Here is a 17283-nt window from a genome sequence, read left to right as displayed (position 1 = left end):
AGGGGAGGAAATTTTCATACAGCTGGAGGCTCCAATCGAAACAGGGGACCTGAAATGATAAGGTTGAGAAACACTGTTATAGATTATGCCTAACCGAGAACGATCACAGCCACATCATCCAAACAGACCAGCTGAAACCGGGCTTAGCTGCTAGTAATATATAATATAGCAATGTTTTGACTGAGTTATCAAATATTTTCCATGACTTGTTTATCAGGTAAAGAGCTAATAATTTAAAATGACATGCATATGTGTGTGTGTACTTTTGATAGTGTCAGTAAATATTTAAGTTGATTTGATTTTTATATTATTATCTCTAATGCAATTTAATTTTATTTCAGAGAGAAGCATGTTGCCTTCTTAGAGAAAGAGACACGAAAATATCAACTGAATTCCATTGGGCACAACCATAGCCGTGACTCTGCTATTGATGCTGACATGTTAGAATGGGAAACAGAGACACACGAGATAGACATCGTAAGTGAAATAGCTATATCTAAGAATATATATTCTTTCTTTCTTTCAAAGTGTTGTAGATCAATTGTTGAAAGTAGTGGTAAATAAAATAAGATAGTTCAAGCAAATCTTTAAAAGTGGTTTTTCACTGAATTATACACATGGTTGCAATACATAGAAAAATGCTATTTGTCTTGAACAGTCTTCCTATCTATATTTTCCCTAATGTCCATCAGTAATTAAACTGAATACAACCACAGTAATCTCGTCTACTTATCTTTATTACTTCAGTCTAGAAAGACTTAACATGCCTGTGGCAAATGTCCCACCCTACACACACACTTATGAATAAGAGTAAATTCAATAATCTTCATCATCATTATTTTTAACATTGCACTTTTCTATACTTCGGAAATTTGTTGAGGGAAATTTTCTAAAAGTCCTTTATGTCACCAACCCTTTCTTGCTTCATATATTAGACACACATGCACTCAAGCATGCACGCACACACACACACACACACACTATTTCAATTTAAGCTTTTGAAACTGTAGGGCAGAATTAAATTGGAAACTGTTTGTGAAATTTTTGCTTTTTTTATTATTCTTGATATGTTGCCCTGAACAGTTAGCCTTTTTTAATATGTGTGTAGAGGCTCATGGCTTAGTGGTTAGGGTGTTGCACTCACAATTGTGAGATTGTGGTTTTGATTCCCAGGCATTGCATTGTGTTCTTGAGCAAAACACTTCAATTTACATTGCTCTGCAATCATTTCGTCATCTGACATGTGGCACATGGTGCACCTGTACAGGTAATGTCGATTTGATGGAAGGATTGAACTTTTATGAACACAAACATTTGATCACTTAAGCAAATCATTTGTGTGCTTGTTCAGCAAGAAATTGCGAAACCCTCATACATTGTCTAACAACAGGAGAGTCCATGATATATATATATATATATATGTATGAACTTTATTTCGCTTATGAATAATGCATTGTATTATATAGTGGAATTTAACAATATGCTAATAATTGAACTCTTAAATGCAGTGACTGTATTTCATGGTGCTTAAATACTGATTCAGTATATCATATATGTGCATTTAAAAGTGGAAGAATTCATGAGAGTTAATGGTCACCCTGTTGTGTCTGCTGTTCATCAGTTTTGTGGCATACTTGCACCAACTGTTAACTGTATCAGCGGTAACAAAAAATGGGAATGGTTCCGCACAAGCCATTACCATCATCATTCATCATCATCATCATCATTTAACATCTGTTGTCCAAGCTGGCATGGAATGGACGGTTTGACCAGAGCTGGTAAGCTGGGGGGCTGCATCAGACTCCAGTCTGATTTGGCATGGTTTCTATAGCTGGATGCCCTTCCTAATGCCAACCACTTTACAGAGTGTGCTGGATACTTTTACGTGACACTGCCACGAGTGCTTCTTAGCACCAGAGGGACCAGTCTTAACACTTCTCCTGTGGAGCACAGGTCTTCTTGAGTACAGCAAAGTGCTAGGTATCTCGGTCATTTGTCATCTCACTTGAACGGTTCAGCATCCTGAGATCATTCGTCAGTACTTCATCCCATGTCTTCCTGGGTCTCCCACTTCTATGTGTTCCATCTACAAGGTGGCCATAAAATCACACACACCGTCCTGCAGTATGTGAAATTGCTAACATTCTCTTTCTTTTTTTTTTATCTCTTTTCACAACTGCCAATATTACTCACGAGCCAATCCTCATTGGATGGAGGCAGATATTGAACATTTGTAATGGATTACCTATTTCATTGTTAATAAAGTATATTTGATATCTCCCATGGTGTGTGACGTTGTGGCCACCCTATACTTTGAGAGATTAGCACTTCTTTACGGAGCTGTTGGCATCCATCCATATCACATAACCAAACCAGTGTAGCCTTTTCTCTTGCACCCAGCAGCTAATTCCTCTTATGCCTAAATTCTCTCTCAAAACACTAGCACTCTGTTGAACATGTACATTTAAATTACACATGCAGTGGAGCATACTAGCCTCATTCCTTTCTAACCTTCATATGTCCTCTGCATTTAGAACCCACATCTCACTATCATGTAGAATTGCTATGTGTATACATGCAACATACAATCTTCCTTTCACTTGGAGTGAGAAACCTTTCATGGCCAACAGAGGTAATAGCTCTCTGAATTTCCTCTATCCTATTTTTATTCTAGCTACCACATTCTCCGTGCATCCTCCCCACTACTAATTTGGTCCCCTACATAGCAGAAATTATCTACTACCTCTAATGATCCATTAGGGCATTTGAAAGAATCAATTTTCTGAGTCTCTAAAGTTTTTATGGATCCTGTGCATCTTCCACATACGAAAACTATCATCTCTGCTAAACCTTCCTATTAATCCACTGCACCTTTTGTGTGTCTATAGCTGACACTGGGTATTCGGTATGGAGTTCTTGCCTACACCTTTTCTACAAATTGAACAGGGCCATCTACCTAAGTGGGGTAGGGTCCTATCAGTTTTTTTGTTTACTAACACCGTAGTCTTTGCTAAGTTAACCATAAGGTCTTTAGCTTCCAAGTTTTGCTTCCACACCTGGAATTTCTCTTCTATGGAATCTGCCATGAGGGCAAGATTATCAATATACAGTAGTTCCCAGTGGCTTCCGGACAATGATGAAAAGGAGGAGACTAAGGACTAAGTTTTGATGAATAACTACCTGTACATCAAATTCTTCACTGTACTCATGGTTAACTCTCACCTTACTGACAGTCTTTGTACATGGCCTGCACAGCTTTTACCAGCCACTTATCTGTCCCTAGTTTCCTCAGAGCTCACCATATCACACTGCAGGCACTCTATCGAAGGTTTTCTTGAGATCAACATTGCCAACTATAATGGTTTATTCTTAGCTAAGTACTTCTCTTGCAGTTGCCTGACTATGAAAATAGCATCAGTAGTGCTTCTTCCTCAAACAAAGCCAAACTGCATTTCAATTAGCCTAATTCTGTTCCTCATTAATTTGGCTATAACTCTCTCTGTAACTTTCATCACCAGGTCCAGTAGTTTGATGCCTCTATACTTGATTCTAACTGAAGCATCACCATTATCCTTGTAGCAGCTAACAATTATGCCAGTCATTGGGTATTACACCTTCCTGAATGACCTGATTAGCTATGTGGGTGGCTAACCTGTATACTACCTTACAAGATATTTTGAGCATCTCACCTGTGATTCTGGATGGACCTGGGATTTTCCCAGTTTTCATGTTTTTAATTGCCTTAGCTACAATACTGCTGTCTGCTAGGATAGCTGGTTTCTCTGTTAGGTTCACATGAGGGAGACTCCCCTTATCCTTTATCCTATTCATTCTCTACATTCAACTTTTCCACGCCTCTTTCTTGCCTACATCATTAAGTGCAAGCATACCATTATCAATCTGCACACATTTCTTTCTGACAATATCTTGATTCTCACTGACACAGTCTAGCAATCCAGAATACTTCAAGTCTCTGATCTTCACACTGTAGGACATTGGTAGATCTCTTCTTTTTTGCTTCTACCCTAGCTAGATAAAACTGATGTCTAGCCTCCCTTTAAACAAATTACTGTATGGGCTGTGCAAGGGATTTGCTTACTCCACTTTTTATCAAAATCATCATCATCATCATAAGTATACACACACACACACACACACACACACACACACACACACACACACACACACACACACACACACACACACACACACACACACACACACACACACACACACACACACACATGTATACCTCAGTTTCTAAATGTTTTGGTTGTTTTTATCTACTAAAAGGTATGTAAAATATGATCCGTGGAGATGGGAGAATACACAATTGAAATATTGTGTAGCTATAAACACAAAAGACAACATTATTGATTCAACCCTCTTGTAACCATATTTCCATTGAAATACATTGCCTTTGTTACAGTTGATTTTGGAAATAAAGTAGAATTTAGTTAGATAACTTTAAACATAAAGTATGAATTTTAAGTGAAATTTATGCTTTTCTGCTTTTATTCTAAATATGATAAATAAGATCATTTTAACCATTTACATGTATACATGCTAGTCAGTCCCACTCAGTATGGTATGTTAGATTTTAATGACCAGTTATTAATTGAGCTCTTAATTACTGTGGATTTTTTTTTATGCTTTTGTGCAGGTGGCACATAAAATACACCATTTTGAGCGTGGCCGTTGCCAGTACTGCCTGACTGGCCTTCGTGCCGGTGGCACGTAAAAGCACCCACTACACTCTCTGAGTGGTTGGCGTTAGGAAGGGCATCCAGCTGTAGAAACTCTGCCAAATCAGATTGGAGCCTGGTGTAGCCATCTGGTTTCACCAGTCCTCAGTCAAATCGTCCAACCCATGCTAGCATGGAAAGCGGACATTAAACGACAATGATGATGATGATGATCAATTCTCATTATGGATAGCTTTGTTATTATTCAGCTGGTGGTTGGAGCATAAATTAACATGAAATTTTCCTGGAAGTTAATTTAGATTACTTTGGAAGAGGAAGTTTGTATTGATGGGTGGTTTTTATGTGGATTAGTATCAAAAGGGTTGATAAAATCAGTCTGTAACCATTTTGTTACAATATTTCTGTTGAAATATCCTGATTCAATCTCAATTAATTCTGGAAATAATGAGCAATTTAGTAAAATTATTTTGTCATTATTAAACTGGTGTTTGGAACATAAATTTTGATGGAAGGTTTCAATCTAAAGCACTTGAAAACAGAAGTTTGTCTCAAAGAGCCAGGTATGATCTTGAGCAGGTTGGTATCAAAGGATTAAGCAATTTTAAGAGACATTAATTCATATGTTGACCTGCCTTTTGAAAAAGTCAGTATGTAATTTTTTGTTTTTAAACCAGTTTTTGTGATAAAACATTTTTAATAACTTTTTGTTTTTAAAGTCTTTAATTTTTTTTCTCCTTTATTTGATTCAGAATGGTCAAGATACTAGCAACCTTGGTTTTGAGTTGGTTGGTGGTATTGATGATCCTCAGTTTCCTCATGATACATCAATATTTATTGGTCATGTCAACAAAGGAAGTCCAGCAGATGGAAAATTAAAGTTAGTTACTAATGTTTTTTTTTTTAAATATTATTTTATATCAAGACTTATTTCCTTGATTTTTTTGTTTATCTACTCCTTTCAGAAATTTGTTTAAAAAAACATTTATGACTACTAATATATTGTAGATATATTTCTTAGCTGGACAATTGAGATATTCAAATATTAACTCTGACATCATTTTAATACTACTTGGGATTTAATGTATATGCATGTATGGAGGAGTTCTGACTATTAGACAGTCTGCTAACATTGTATCCATAACCTGTCAAAAAATTGCAGGTGCGACTTTTATTCTGAAAGGAATTTGGGTAAACCTGTATAACTCTTTGTGCGTGTTTATCGTTAACAGCTTGAAACATTCTTCGTCTATCTGCAGCTGCAAATAAGCTTCCAATAAATCCAGTTTAGAAAAGCTTTTACCCCCATTAAGTTTGGCAACAGTTTGGACTTGGTAACAGATAGTTATAAGTTTTCAGACAATCCCATTGAAAAATTGGCAAAAACCCTTATTTTGTTATTTTCCTTTTTTATGTACACAATTGTCGCTACCCATTTCCGAATAGACTAATTTTTGTATTACACCAGTATTCTCAAGTCTTTTCAATTCTTTTTCTACTTGATTCAGTGCCGCAAAAGGCACAGCTTTCTTTGGTTTTAAAACCAAAATGGCATTTTCTTTTAGTTGGAATTTCACTTTTATTTTCGTACATGTACCAAGTTCTGAAAAAACATCAGGATATAAATTTTTTAATTTCATTTGTAACTTCTCAGATACCTTGTTTGATCTGGCATGCAATGCATTCACATTATTACAGGAAATACTTACGGGCAAATCCCACATTAAATGTCTCCATCCAATCTGTATCAAACAGATTCATGGTATTTTCTGATATGTAGACCTTTGAATGTCTTGCCATGAAATGTTACATCTGGCATCAATTCACCCAGAGACTCCACAAGCTATTTGCTTTGTTTTCTTGAACATAGGTCTTCCAATTTTTTGCAAGTTTCAGTATTTATTATTGAAAAATTACTCTGTGTCTAATTGTAATCTTGTTTGTACATTATTAATTTTTACTGATACAAATGATCGTTTTTTTTTTTGTCTCCCTATCAGTTTTTATTGAAAACACTTTGTTTTTCCATTTGACTTTTTCTTTTGTGCCCAACATTGCAACTGTTTATGCCCCATTTTGCCACAAGAAAAACATTCTCTATTCCTAAAGAAGCAGTCCCTTTTGAAGTGCAACTCACCACAACCATAACACAGTTTGGGCCTTATTTGTTTTATTTTTTTGTTTGTCATAGGTCAATGTGCCTGTACATTTATATTATTATTTTCAATTTTTTTCCAGTATCCTGCTGTAGGTTAATAATACATTGACATTCTTCTGTCACTTTTTGCAAAGTTAATTCAGTGTCTTGTGTCAATTTTGTTAATATTCTCACTCATATTTCTGCATCCTCACTTGTAGTTAATCCTTTGACTAATATCAAACATTTAAACATATCTGGGGACAACTCTCCTAACTTGAATTTTCCACATGCTTTATTTACAATTCCTGCATGTGTAACAAAGTCATCATTTTCATTTTTTTTCAAATTTAGGCATTCCCAATGTATGTTGAATAGCGAGCTCTTTTCACGGAATATATTGGTTAATACTTTAATTGTTTCTTCAAAACAAATTTCTGGCAGTTTTTTTGGTAGAATAAAGTTGCAGCATTTCTCATGCTCTGACGGAGCTAGATTACGCAAAAGAAGTCTTACCTTCTTTTCATTTGTCCAGCCTTTGCACTCCTCTTTAAATATTTCTTCATACCTTCTGTTGTATGAAGAAAATGTAATCCCATTTTCGGGGTTATACAGGAATCTTTCAATAGAGTTAGCTACTCCATCCGCTGAATACGATGCCGCTGCATTCTTGGATTGTAGCAATAATTTTATCAACTACTGGTTTTGCTGTTGTTGCTGTTGCTGTTCACAGTATTCTTGCTGCTGTTGTAACAGCTGCTGCTGCAACTGTTGTTGTTGCTTCACAATGGAAACTAGTAGTTCTTCCATTTTGACACTCCTACAAGCATTCGTAACTTTGTTACCACTGTTATAACAACACAGTTATACAGTGGCCACTGATATGATGTATGACTTCTTGTCATCACTGTTATATCTGAACTGTTATAACATCAAATGTTCCTGGTGTTCTCTTATTACTCTCCAACTGTGCATCTTCAACAAGCACTCCAGAATATCTCTATTCAATAATTCCTACGACCTGTACAATATGACTGTGCATATGACTCTCTCCTTAGACTGTTCTGCACATGCTCATTTATACTAACTTAGCCAAGGTGTACAGATTCCCCACACAACATGTATATTAACTGCAGTCAGTCATCAAGACTATGACTGTTCATAGCTTTGGCATGATTTGATAAGCTTTCTCCATACTCATCGGATTTTCATTTGAGTTTATCATTTATTATGTTCAGTTCCTTTCCACTTCATATTCCTTTTTGCACTATCTTTGAATCTCAGTTTAGATCTCCCCTGATTTCTTTTTTCCCTTGCATTATTGGGAGTAAAAGATTTGTCTGGAGTGCCTGTTGTTGTCCATCCCATGTATGTCACCCAACCAATGTAAATTTCTATCAATGGGAATTTTGATCATTGGAAGCAGACCAGCATGCCATAAGATCTCTTCATATCTGATCTTGTCAAAAAGAATGATATTCATAATTCATCACAGCTGTCTCATCATATATGCATATAACTTGTCTAATTGAGCTTTATTGACTGTCCAAGTTTCAGCTCCATACAGCAGGGAAGAAAGCATACTAGCCTGGTATATATACCTGACATTTGACATGTGTAGAAACATGTCTATTTTTCCACAGCCTCTCCTGCAGTCTGTTAAATGAAGCACTAGTTCTGCTCATTCTGAATGTGTATATAAATGTTTACTTCCAAAGTTACCTGTCATATGACAGGTAACACTCTGTGGTTTATTATAATCAATACTGCTTGAAATATATAAGCCTAGTACCGTTAATTAAAAGAGCAGTAGTGTGAGGTGTATTGGATTTTTTTTTTTTTTCAGTAAATTTTCAAGTTAAAACTTCTTACATTTATCACATTATTCATTTGAAAATATGACACTAAATGTATAATTTTAAATCTTTAAGTGTAAAATTAGAACTTACCTAGAGTTCTTGTGACTGAAAGCAGGATGTTTCATCGATGCAAATTCTTTAAAGTTGCCCTATTTACATGTTGTAATGCTCAACAACTTGATATTAAAACCAACAATAACTATTACACAATATTTTAGTGATTTAATATTTTCCATACATGTGTGTGTGTGTGTATGTATGTATACATGCATGCACACGCATGTGCATATGTACCTTAATACACATAAGTTGCTGTTCTGAACTTGTTAGTTTCTAAAAAGCTTCAGATACAAACTAAAATAATCCAAAATTAACAGGCATGGCTGTATAGTAAGAAGCTTGCTTCCCAACTACATGATATCTTGGGCAAGTGTCTTCTACTATAGCACAGGTTTATAAAAGCCTTGTGAGTGGATTTGATAGACAGACTCTGAAAGAAGCCCATTGTGTGTGTGTGTGTCTTTATGTCTTCTTGACAACCAGTGTTGGTGTGTTTACATCCCCCTAACTTAGCAGTTCAGAAAAAGAGACTAATAGAATCAGTACCTGGCTTTAAAAAAAATATAAGTACTGGGGTCAATTCATTCAACTAAAAATTCTTCACAGTGGTGCCCCAGCATAGCCACAGTCTCACGACTGAAACAAGTAAAAGATAAAAGATGTCAACAAATTATGAAAGAAAGAAAAGAAAATGTAAAACACAAAAGCTTGTTAGAAATGCAACAGATATTCTCGACAGAGTGTTGCCATGTGACTGATTCCAGTTAGATCTGTTTGTCTGTTATCTTAGCCATGAAGACTGCTGCCTAGTTTCAACTGGGATGTGTTATCTCTTTTATACTTGGTAGCTGTTCAAACAATGGCAAAGCTAACTTTCATGTCACTATGTGAATGCTATTATACTGTAGCTCTATACACTAAGTACATCGTCTAAAACAAACATTTCACCTTTAACTACTCATAACTTACTTGATCTATAAAAACCAGAAGCTAGGTATTTTTCTGAAAATATACCTAAAAATTAACCAAAAATAATGGAAAAAGAAATATTATTTTATACAGATTCCAGAAATTTACAAGTTATGGATTTTTGTTGGTCATTATTTCTAAGATTTTATTTAGCTCAACAGATAGAAAACAATTTGTATCCCTCTTGGGTGATTAAGGCCATTGTGATTGTGGTTGAGTTAAAATTTCTGTTGGTTGATTTCTATAAGAAAGGACGTAGTTCCAGAGGGTTGCAATTCTAAGAAGATATGATTGGATGAAATATTTAGTTAAAACTTATAGAAATAAGTCACAGATAATTGAAAAAAAGCTAAAATGAGTAAAATAGGTTGGGTTCTGATGAGGAATAATTTAGAGCAATGGGAAGTGTTAAGTATAGTAGTTAAAGTAGTAACAGCAGCAGCAGTGGTAACAGTAGTAACAACAGTAGTAAGAAGGTGTCAGTGTGAGTTGGTGATTGTAGTATATTGGTGAATGAATCTTTACCAGTCAAATAGATAATCCTTTTTCAAGGAAGTCAGTTAAAGACGTGTATGTGTGGCAGCTACACAATTCCAAATTTGTAACCATTATTCCATATATCGAGGTGTGTCATTAGAAATAAAGTATTTTCAGGCCCTGTAGAATAAGCCGCTTGTATGTTTGTCACAGCAATTCTCAGACATGTCATGTTCATAGTTTTATTATTTTTCTTTTATAGAGTGAATGATATTGTCATTCAGGTTAATAATGTTGATGTCACTAATGTAGAACGGAAAGTTGCACTAGAGGCTATCGTGAACACTGTTGGCATTATAAAAATGGTATGTGATTTATTTCATATTTATTTTTTCACTATTGATTTTTTTCAAGCTAGTACAGTTAAAGTTTATATCATATAATTATATGGTAAATGTAGTAAAGAGCCCTTGACCTCCATTGTTATATAATAATAATGATGATAATAATGATAATAATAATAATAATAATAATAATAATAATAATAAACTAGAATTATTAGTATATTTTGAAAAGAGTGATGTAACTCTTCACGAAGGTAAATAGACAATAAGAAGAGCGTGGTGTGATCGTAATAGCTTGTTTATTGGTTTGAATGATATTTTGACAGCTCACCTGTCTTTCTCAAGTTCAAAACATAAAATGAACACAGACATTCAAAAATATAGAAATTCAAAATCATAAATGAGGATATCCTGTTTTCCCCTTTGACAGAATGATATTATCAGTCTTCAGTTTTGCAACTGGCAAAAAGAAAAAAAGAGAAAAGAATATTTAGTCAAACAGTTTTGTGTAAATATGATGAAATTCACCTGTCATTTTATTCATTCCTCCAGGGCATGACTCGCAAACATATTTGTTCTCATGCATTTTAAGAATTATTAGTTGACTTAATTGAAGAACTGTGAGTTCATATCCATGACTGAAGCTGTAATGTGTATGGCATAATCATTAGTTCCAGAATACCTAGTAGTAGAGGAGATAACAAGAAAACAATGGTAATTGAGTGTCGCACTACTAAGAATATGTGAGGAGTGAATGTAGTGGCTTGTCTTCTGAACAATCAGAGTTAAAGAGTGATGTATAGGAGTAAACATAAAAGTTCATTACTAACACCTTAAAAATATTCATCTATTAACTGGATAACATGTTCATTTTTCATGATTTTAGTATTTCAGACTAGTTATATTCTTTTCTATTTGACAGGTCATCCGGCGACGAAGATCCATGATACGATCTTGGCAGCCAATTCAGCTCAATGTATCAAGCTTGAAAGGTAATCATGTAACTTAAATTAAGTCACTTCCCTAGTTAAAGATTAATTCTCTGTTGAGGCTATTTTTAAGCTTTACACCCTAGTTTGCAACTTAAAAAGGTTTATCATCACTTACAAAGCCATGTCTCAGGCTGCATTACAGCTTCAGAGACTGTAATAGTATAGAAGTTTGTTTTACAGCTAACAAGGGTCATACTACAGTTTCTAAGGCTTGTGTTGTAGCTTACAAGATGCATCAGTTTTACTAAGAAGGCCATTTGACTAGTTGTAGGTGTATATGACATTTTAATGGGTGTCAATTACATCTTGTTGAACACACTCCCTTTATAAAATTAACATTAAAAAAATGAACATTTAAAAAATTTTTTAAATGTTAATTAAGGTAGATGAGTACTTCATAAACAAAAAAAACTACTCAAAACATAAATGTGGTTCAGTTTTTCATTGTTTGTATTCAGTGACTAAAAGTAGAGTTCAAAAATAATTTAATTCTCTTAGAAGAGAGCATGTATTTAGAAGCTGTTTGGAATTGTCTTTGTCTTTTATAAAACTAGATTTATTTAATTAAGAATTATATTATCTGTGTCACATCTCCATTATTTTCTCTCTTGCTTTATTCTCCTCAATTTGTCTGTTGCTCTATACTCTTTAACCACCATTTTTGATATGTTTCTTCCAAGCAATTCTTCACTTTTAGTCCCTAATTCCTTCAAATTCTTGCAACACACAAAATTTATAATGGTTTTGTCGATTTTTTTTCTCTTTTAGTATTTATATTTTCCCAACACCTCTTTTCTCTCTCATATGGATTTTATCAGGGCAAAAATTATCTGGCTGTTAATGTTTACAGTGTAGCTGTGGAGGCAGCCAATGGATTTGTATACAATTTTGAGCATATCTTTCATATTTATGAGTCATCTTAACTATAGAGATACATACTATGAGTTCTCCTCTATTTAACTGTGTATTTATTTGTTGTATATATTATATACAGGATGACCATAAAGTCTGGATACATGAGCAAAAATGGATAATTTCAATAATTTTATTCAACTACGTTAATGAATAATATTTTCAACATGGTTTCTACTATTAGTATTCAGATTTTATAGTTACTCTGTACATTATTTGTTGTATATATAGAATACAGACATTATATACATGTTTTTTGGTTAACACAATTTCATATTTTGCTTCACCCTATCAGAATTTAACTTGATTTGAATGGCCATCAACAGTTAAACAATTTACTTTTCAGAATTTCATGTGAAAGAAATTTCGCAATATTCATTTAATGTGAAGATACTAAATCCAGTTCTCATTCATACACATCATTATTTCCACTCTGTATTGGATCTTTTTGTTTTTTACTACAAATACAAACCAGTTTTCATTTCCATAACTGTGCGAAGACCTGTTGAGTGAAATCGAAATCGAACCAAATTCGATGACTGGCACCCATGCCAACCTCTCCTTCATTGGACACTAAACTTGGCTTGCGAAGACCTGTTGGGGCAAGTGAAAGCGAAATCATGATGGCACTTGTACCAGTGGAGCGCTAAGAGCACCGTCCGAGTGTGATCGTTGCCAGAGCAGCTGTCTAGCTTCTAGCTTCCATGCCAGTGGCACATAAATAGCACCATTTTAGTGTGATCTCATTGCAATCCATATTCTTTACTAGAAAGTAATATATACTGAGATACTCAAACTCCGCTGAGATCAGCTTTGCCTTTCATCCTTTCAAGGTCAATAAATTAAATTCCAGTTGCATACTGGGGTTGATCTAATCAGTTGCCCACCCCCAAAAAAAAATTTCGGGCCTTGTGCCTAGAGTAGAAAAAAATATATACTGAGATACTGTGTAGTATCAGGGCTTGTGAAATATTCAATGACAAATATGTGAACAGTTTGACATTTCCCCCATGTCACTTCAAAATTCAAACTTATTGTTGGTGTATTTTTGTTTTCTGTTTTTTTCCATTATTTTCCAGCTCCACAAAAATTACACCAAGTTACTCTGTTTAGTGATGTATAAGATGCACTTTTTTTATGTCCAAAAATTGCCCTGCAACTAATGCAGCCATATTACAGATGGGAAACCTAACACTGTAGACTAGGAGGCTGGATGAGTATATGTCCATTAGGCACAATAAAATATTGAAAACAGGCCAAATTGTCACAGAGAGTTAGCGTAAACTTATAAAAAATTGCTTGTATGAGGTGGTATCAAAAAGTTCCCAGACTAGTTATGTTTAATAAAAAATAACTTAATATCATCTCCTTCAAAATAGTCACTTTCCACAGCAATGCACCAGTCCCTGTGTTCCTGCCACTTTTGGTTTTGGACCTTCTGCAATTCACTCTGGATTTCAACAATGGTGTTAAACCAGCAAACTTTGAGCTGCATTTCCATCTTGGGGAAGAGATGGAAGTCTGCAGGTGCTAGATCTGGTGAATAGGGTAGGTGCAGAAGCAATACCATGTTGTTTTTGGCAAGAGACTCATAGGTGAGGAGAGTTCAGTGACAGGGTGCATTGTTATCATGAAGAATCCAATTCTTTATGCTCTTGACAGACTTCAATGCAATATTCTTTCTGCTCAGTGGTCAGCAGGCAGGGGACAGACTTGGCAGAGACATGTCACATGTTCAATTTAGACATTAAGATTGCCTGCATGGACTCATATGACAGACAAACAATATAAGCAGTGTCATTGATTGTCCTCCAACAATTACCTCATCACTATAAGCATGCTCAATATCTTTGTAGCTGACTTCCCAAATTTAACACAAAATTCACGTTGGCATTTTGTTCCAACTTCTTGTCCTTAACAAAATCACAGACTACAGCATACACATGATCACAAAGACACAAATTTCACAACTTGCAAAAGAAACACAGTAATGTCACTTGGCACACTGCCTCATGAAGGTCACTGCTAGCTCTCACTGCATATGAAACCCTGTGCTGCCATCTGTTGGTGCACTACAGAACTAGTCTGGGAATTTTTTGATACTGCCTCATAATATATTGGAAGTTATATGGGGAGATCACATCATTTCATTATACCTCCTTCCCTAGCTTACATAACCTTCACCTGGTATGTATCTTATATTGTTTAATGATTGTGTTACCTTTAACAATCATTTGTTCATTATCAAAATGAAAAATTGTCCTAAAACAAGGAATTTTTTATCTTTTACCTTTTATTTGTTTCAGTCATTAGACTGTGGCTATGCTGGGGTACCGTTTTGAAGGATTTTTTAGTCGAATGAATTGACCCAAGTACTTATGTTTTTGTTAAGTCCATCGATCTCTTTTGCCAAACTGCTAAGTTACAGGGATGTAAACACACAAATGCCAGTTGTGAAGTGGTAGTGGGGGACAAACACAGATACAAACACATGCACGCCCAAACACACACACACACACACATACACAAACATAGATATACAACAGGCTTCTTTCAGTTTCCATGTACCAAATCCATTCACAAGGCTTTTGTTAGCTTGAGGTTATAAGAGGAAACACTTGCCCAACGTGTCACACAGTGGGACTGAATGTGGCACCGTGTAGTTGGGAAGCAAGCCTCTTACCACACAGCCATGGCTGCACCTATGTTGAGGAATGTTGAGAATCTCGCACCTGCCTGTCAGCTATTTGCAATGAGTGGGTGACTACAAAACTATATTGTAATACACCACACTGGTAGCCAATAGTGACACAAAACATCACAGCTAGAAATACAAGTTTTACATCCTCTGTGGCAATTCTCTTCACCAAAATATAAACAACTGTATAGTTGATCTGGAAGAAGATAATGTTGAAATGGAGTACTCATGTAACAATTTATTTATAAATTTATGGTTTCATTCTCTATTCCAGTATACTGTTAATAATACAGTATTTACATGCATGCATGGATTACTGATTTCTGTCCTAAAAAATCACTTTAAAATATCTGTATGACGGAATTACCGAATTTGTTTTTCCAGAAAATCATTGTCATTTTAATGTCCTCTTTTCCATGCTTGTATGGGTCAGATGGAATTTATTGAGGTATATTTTCTACAGCTAGATGGCCTTTCTCTCACCAACTTTCACCTGATTCCAAGCAAGGTAATATTTCTCCATGGCTAACATGTTCTTGCAGAATATTGAAAATGAAAGACACTGCTTGTTTGACAGTGACAATCATTTACAACTATCACATGATTTCAAGACAAGGAGACACAAATACATACACATTCACACATATATACAACGGGCTTCAATCAGTTTCCATTTTCTAAATCCACTCACAAAACTTTGGTCAGCCTCTAACTATAGAAGATATTTGCACAAAATGCTCTGCAGTGGGAGTGAACCTAAAACCATGTTCTTATTCAAACAACTGTTTGTAAAATAGAGATGTGTTTTATGCAAGAGTGCATCTTATACTCTAGCAAATACAGTTCTTTTCTGTTGGTTTGGCACATCACCATTAAATAATTATCTTTCTTGGTCAAGCATTTGCTCAAGCTGTGTTTTTCAATCATAAAAGCACCTTTATAGACTCTACTGTATACTAACCACAAAAAAAAAACTACTCTAGTTTATGCATCTAAATTTTAGCACAAAGTAAACATTCTAAATAATCTTCCATAAAAATACCTTTGTGCATTTTGTATTTTTTTATTTGTTAGAATATTGTCCTTGGAGGAACATTTTTATTGATTTTTATTTTTTGGATTTTCTTAAATATCACAGTTAATATCTACTTTACTTTATTATTGCAATTACTTTGAATGGAAATATATGACTTTAATTACTTTCTTATATTCTTGTAGATATGGGAATCCAAATAGAAAATGGTATTTTCATCAGTCGCATTTCTGCTGGTTCAGTAATAGCAAAAGATGGAATGCTTATTGTTGGGGACAGAATCAGCAGCGTAAGTTTAGTCTCTCTCTCTCTCTTTCTCTCTCCCTCTCTATCTCTTTCTCTCTCTCTCTCTCTCTCTCTCTCTCTCTCTCTCTCTCTCTCTCTCTCTCTCTCTCTCTCTCTCTCTCTCTCTCCCTCTCTCTCTCTCCCCACACACACACACACAGGCATACCTCAGCTTAAGTCGTTTTCAATTATATGTCAGTTTTCAAAATCAATATATGGTAAAATAAAAATCAAGTTAAGTCATTTTTCTCAGCTTTACCTCTGTCCGCCACAAATATTGGAATCATAAAATCACTAGAAAACTGTTAAAAGCACATGAAATCATGTTACTGTACAATAAATAAGAATAAAAGCATATAAAATCATTAAAATACATATAGTTAAATGTTAAGATACCCACCATACAGTAGTATAACTTAGTGAATGAAATCAGGAAATCAGCTGTGTTGTCTTATTTATTGGCCTTTCGGAGCTCATATTGCACTGTAGTTCCAATATCTACCGTTAGGAATCATTGTCACTCATGATTCCTGTGATTGTTTTGAATTCAGATTTGTTTGTGTATGTTTATCAGCTACTTTCTCATACTCATTCATTTGTGACTTTATTTTTGGTAAATGTTGATCCTTTCACTTGCATGATTTTCACTAAGAAAAAAAAAACTCAGATTTTTTGTGTGGAATCAAGAACCCTAACCTCCTAATATGTTGCAAACTCCTTATTTTTGTTCGGAAAAGGAGCGCCCCTCCCAATATCCCAGAATCATTGGAAACTTTTTTTCTTTCATTGACTGAATTCCAGTGATCTCCTAATA

The 17283-nt window shown here is 34.9% G+C and overlaps 1 protein-coding gene across 1 annotated transcript in view; it reads left to right on the top strand.

Moving 5' to 3' along the window:
• LOC106873835 (disks large homolog 5) overlaps positions 1–17283 on the top strand; it is a 173897-nt gene that overhangs the window by 102393 nt on the left and 54221 nt on the right. The window contains exons 5-9 of the mRNA XM_014921344.2: positions 342–477; positions 5456–5583; positions 10468–10570; positions 11472–11541; positions 16370–16473. Coding sequence (XP_014776830.2) covers positions 342–477; positions 5456–5583; positions 10468–10570; positions 11472–11541; positions 16370–16473 — 541 coding nt within the window. The remainder of the gene's footprint in view (positions 1–341; positions 478–5455; positions 5584–10467; positions 10571–11471; positions 11542–16369; positions 16474–17283) is intronic.

The sequence above is a fragment of the Octopus bimaculoides genome, chromosome 7 (assembly GCF_001194135.2).
Source record: "Octopus bimaculoides isolate UCB-OBI-ISO-001 chromosome 7, ASM119413v2, whole genome shotgun sequence".
Classification (NCBI taxonomy): Eukaryota; Metazoa; Mollusca; class Cephalopoda; order Octopoda; family Octopodidae; genus Octopus; species Octopus bimaculoides.
Note: the sequence above shows the minus strand (reverse complement) of the source record. Positions and strands in the feature narration are given on the sequence as shown.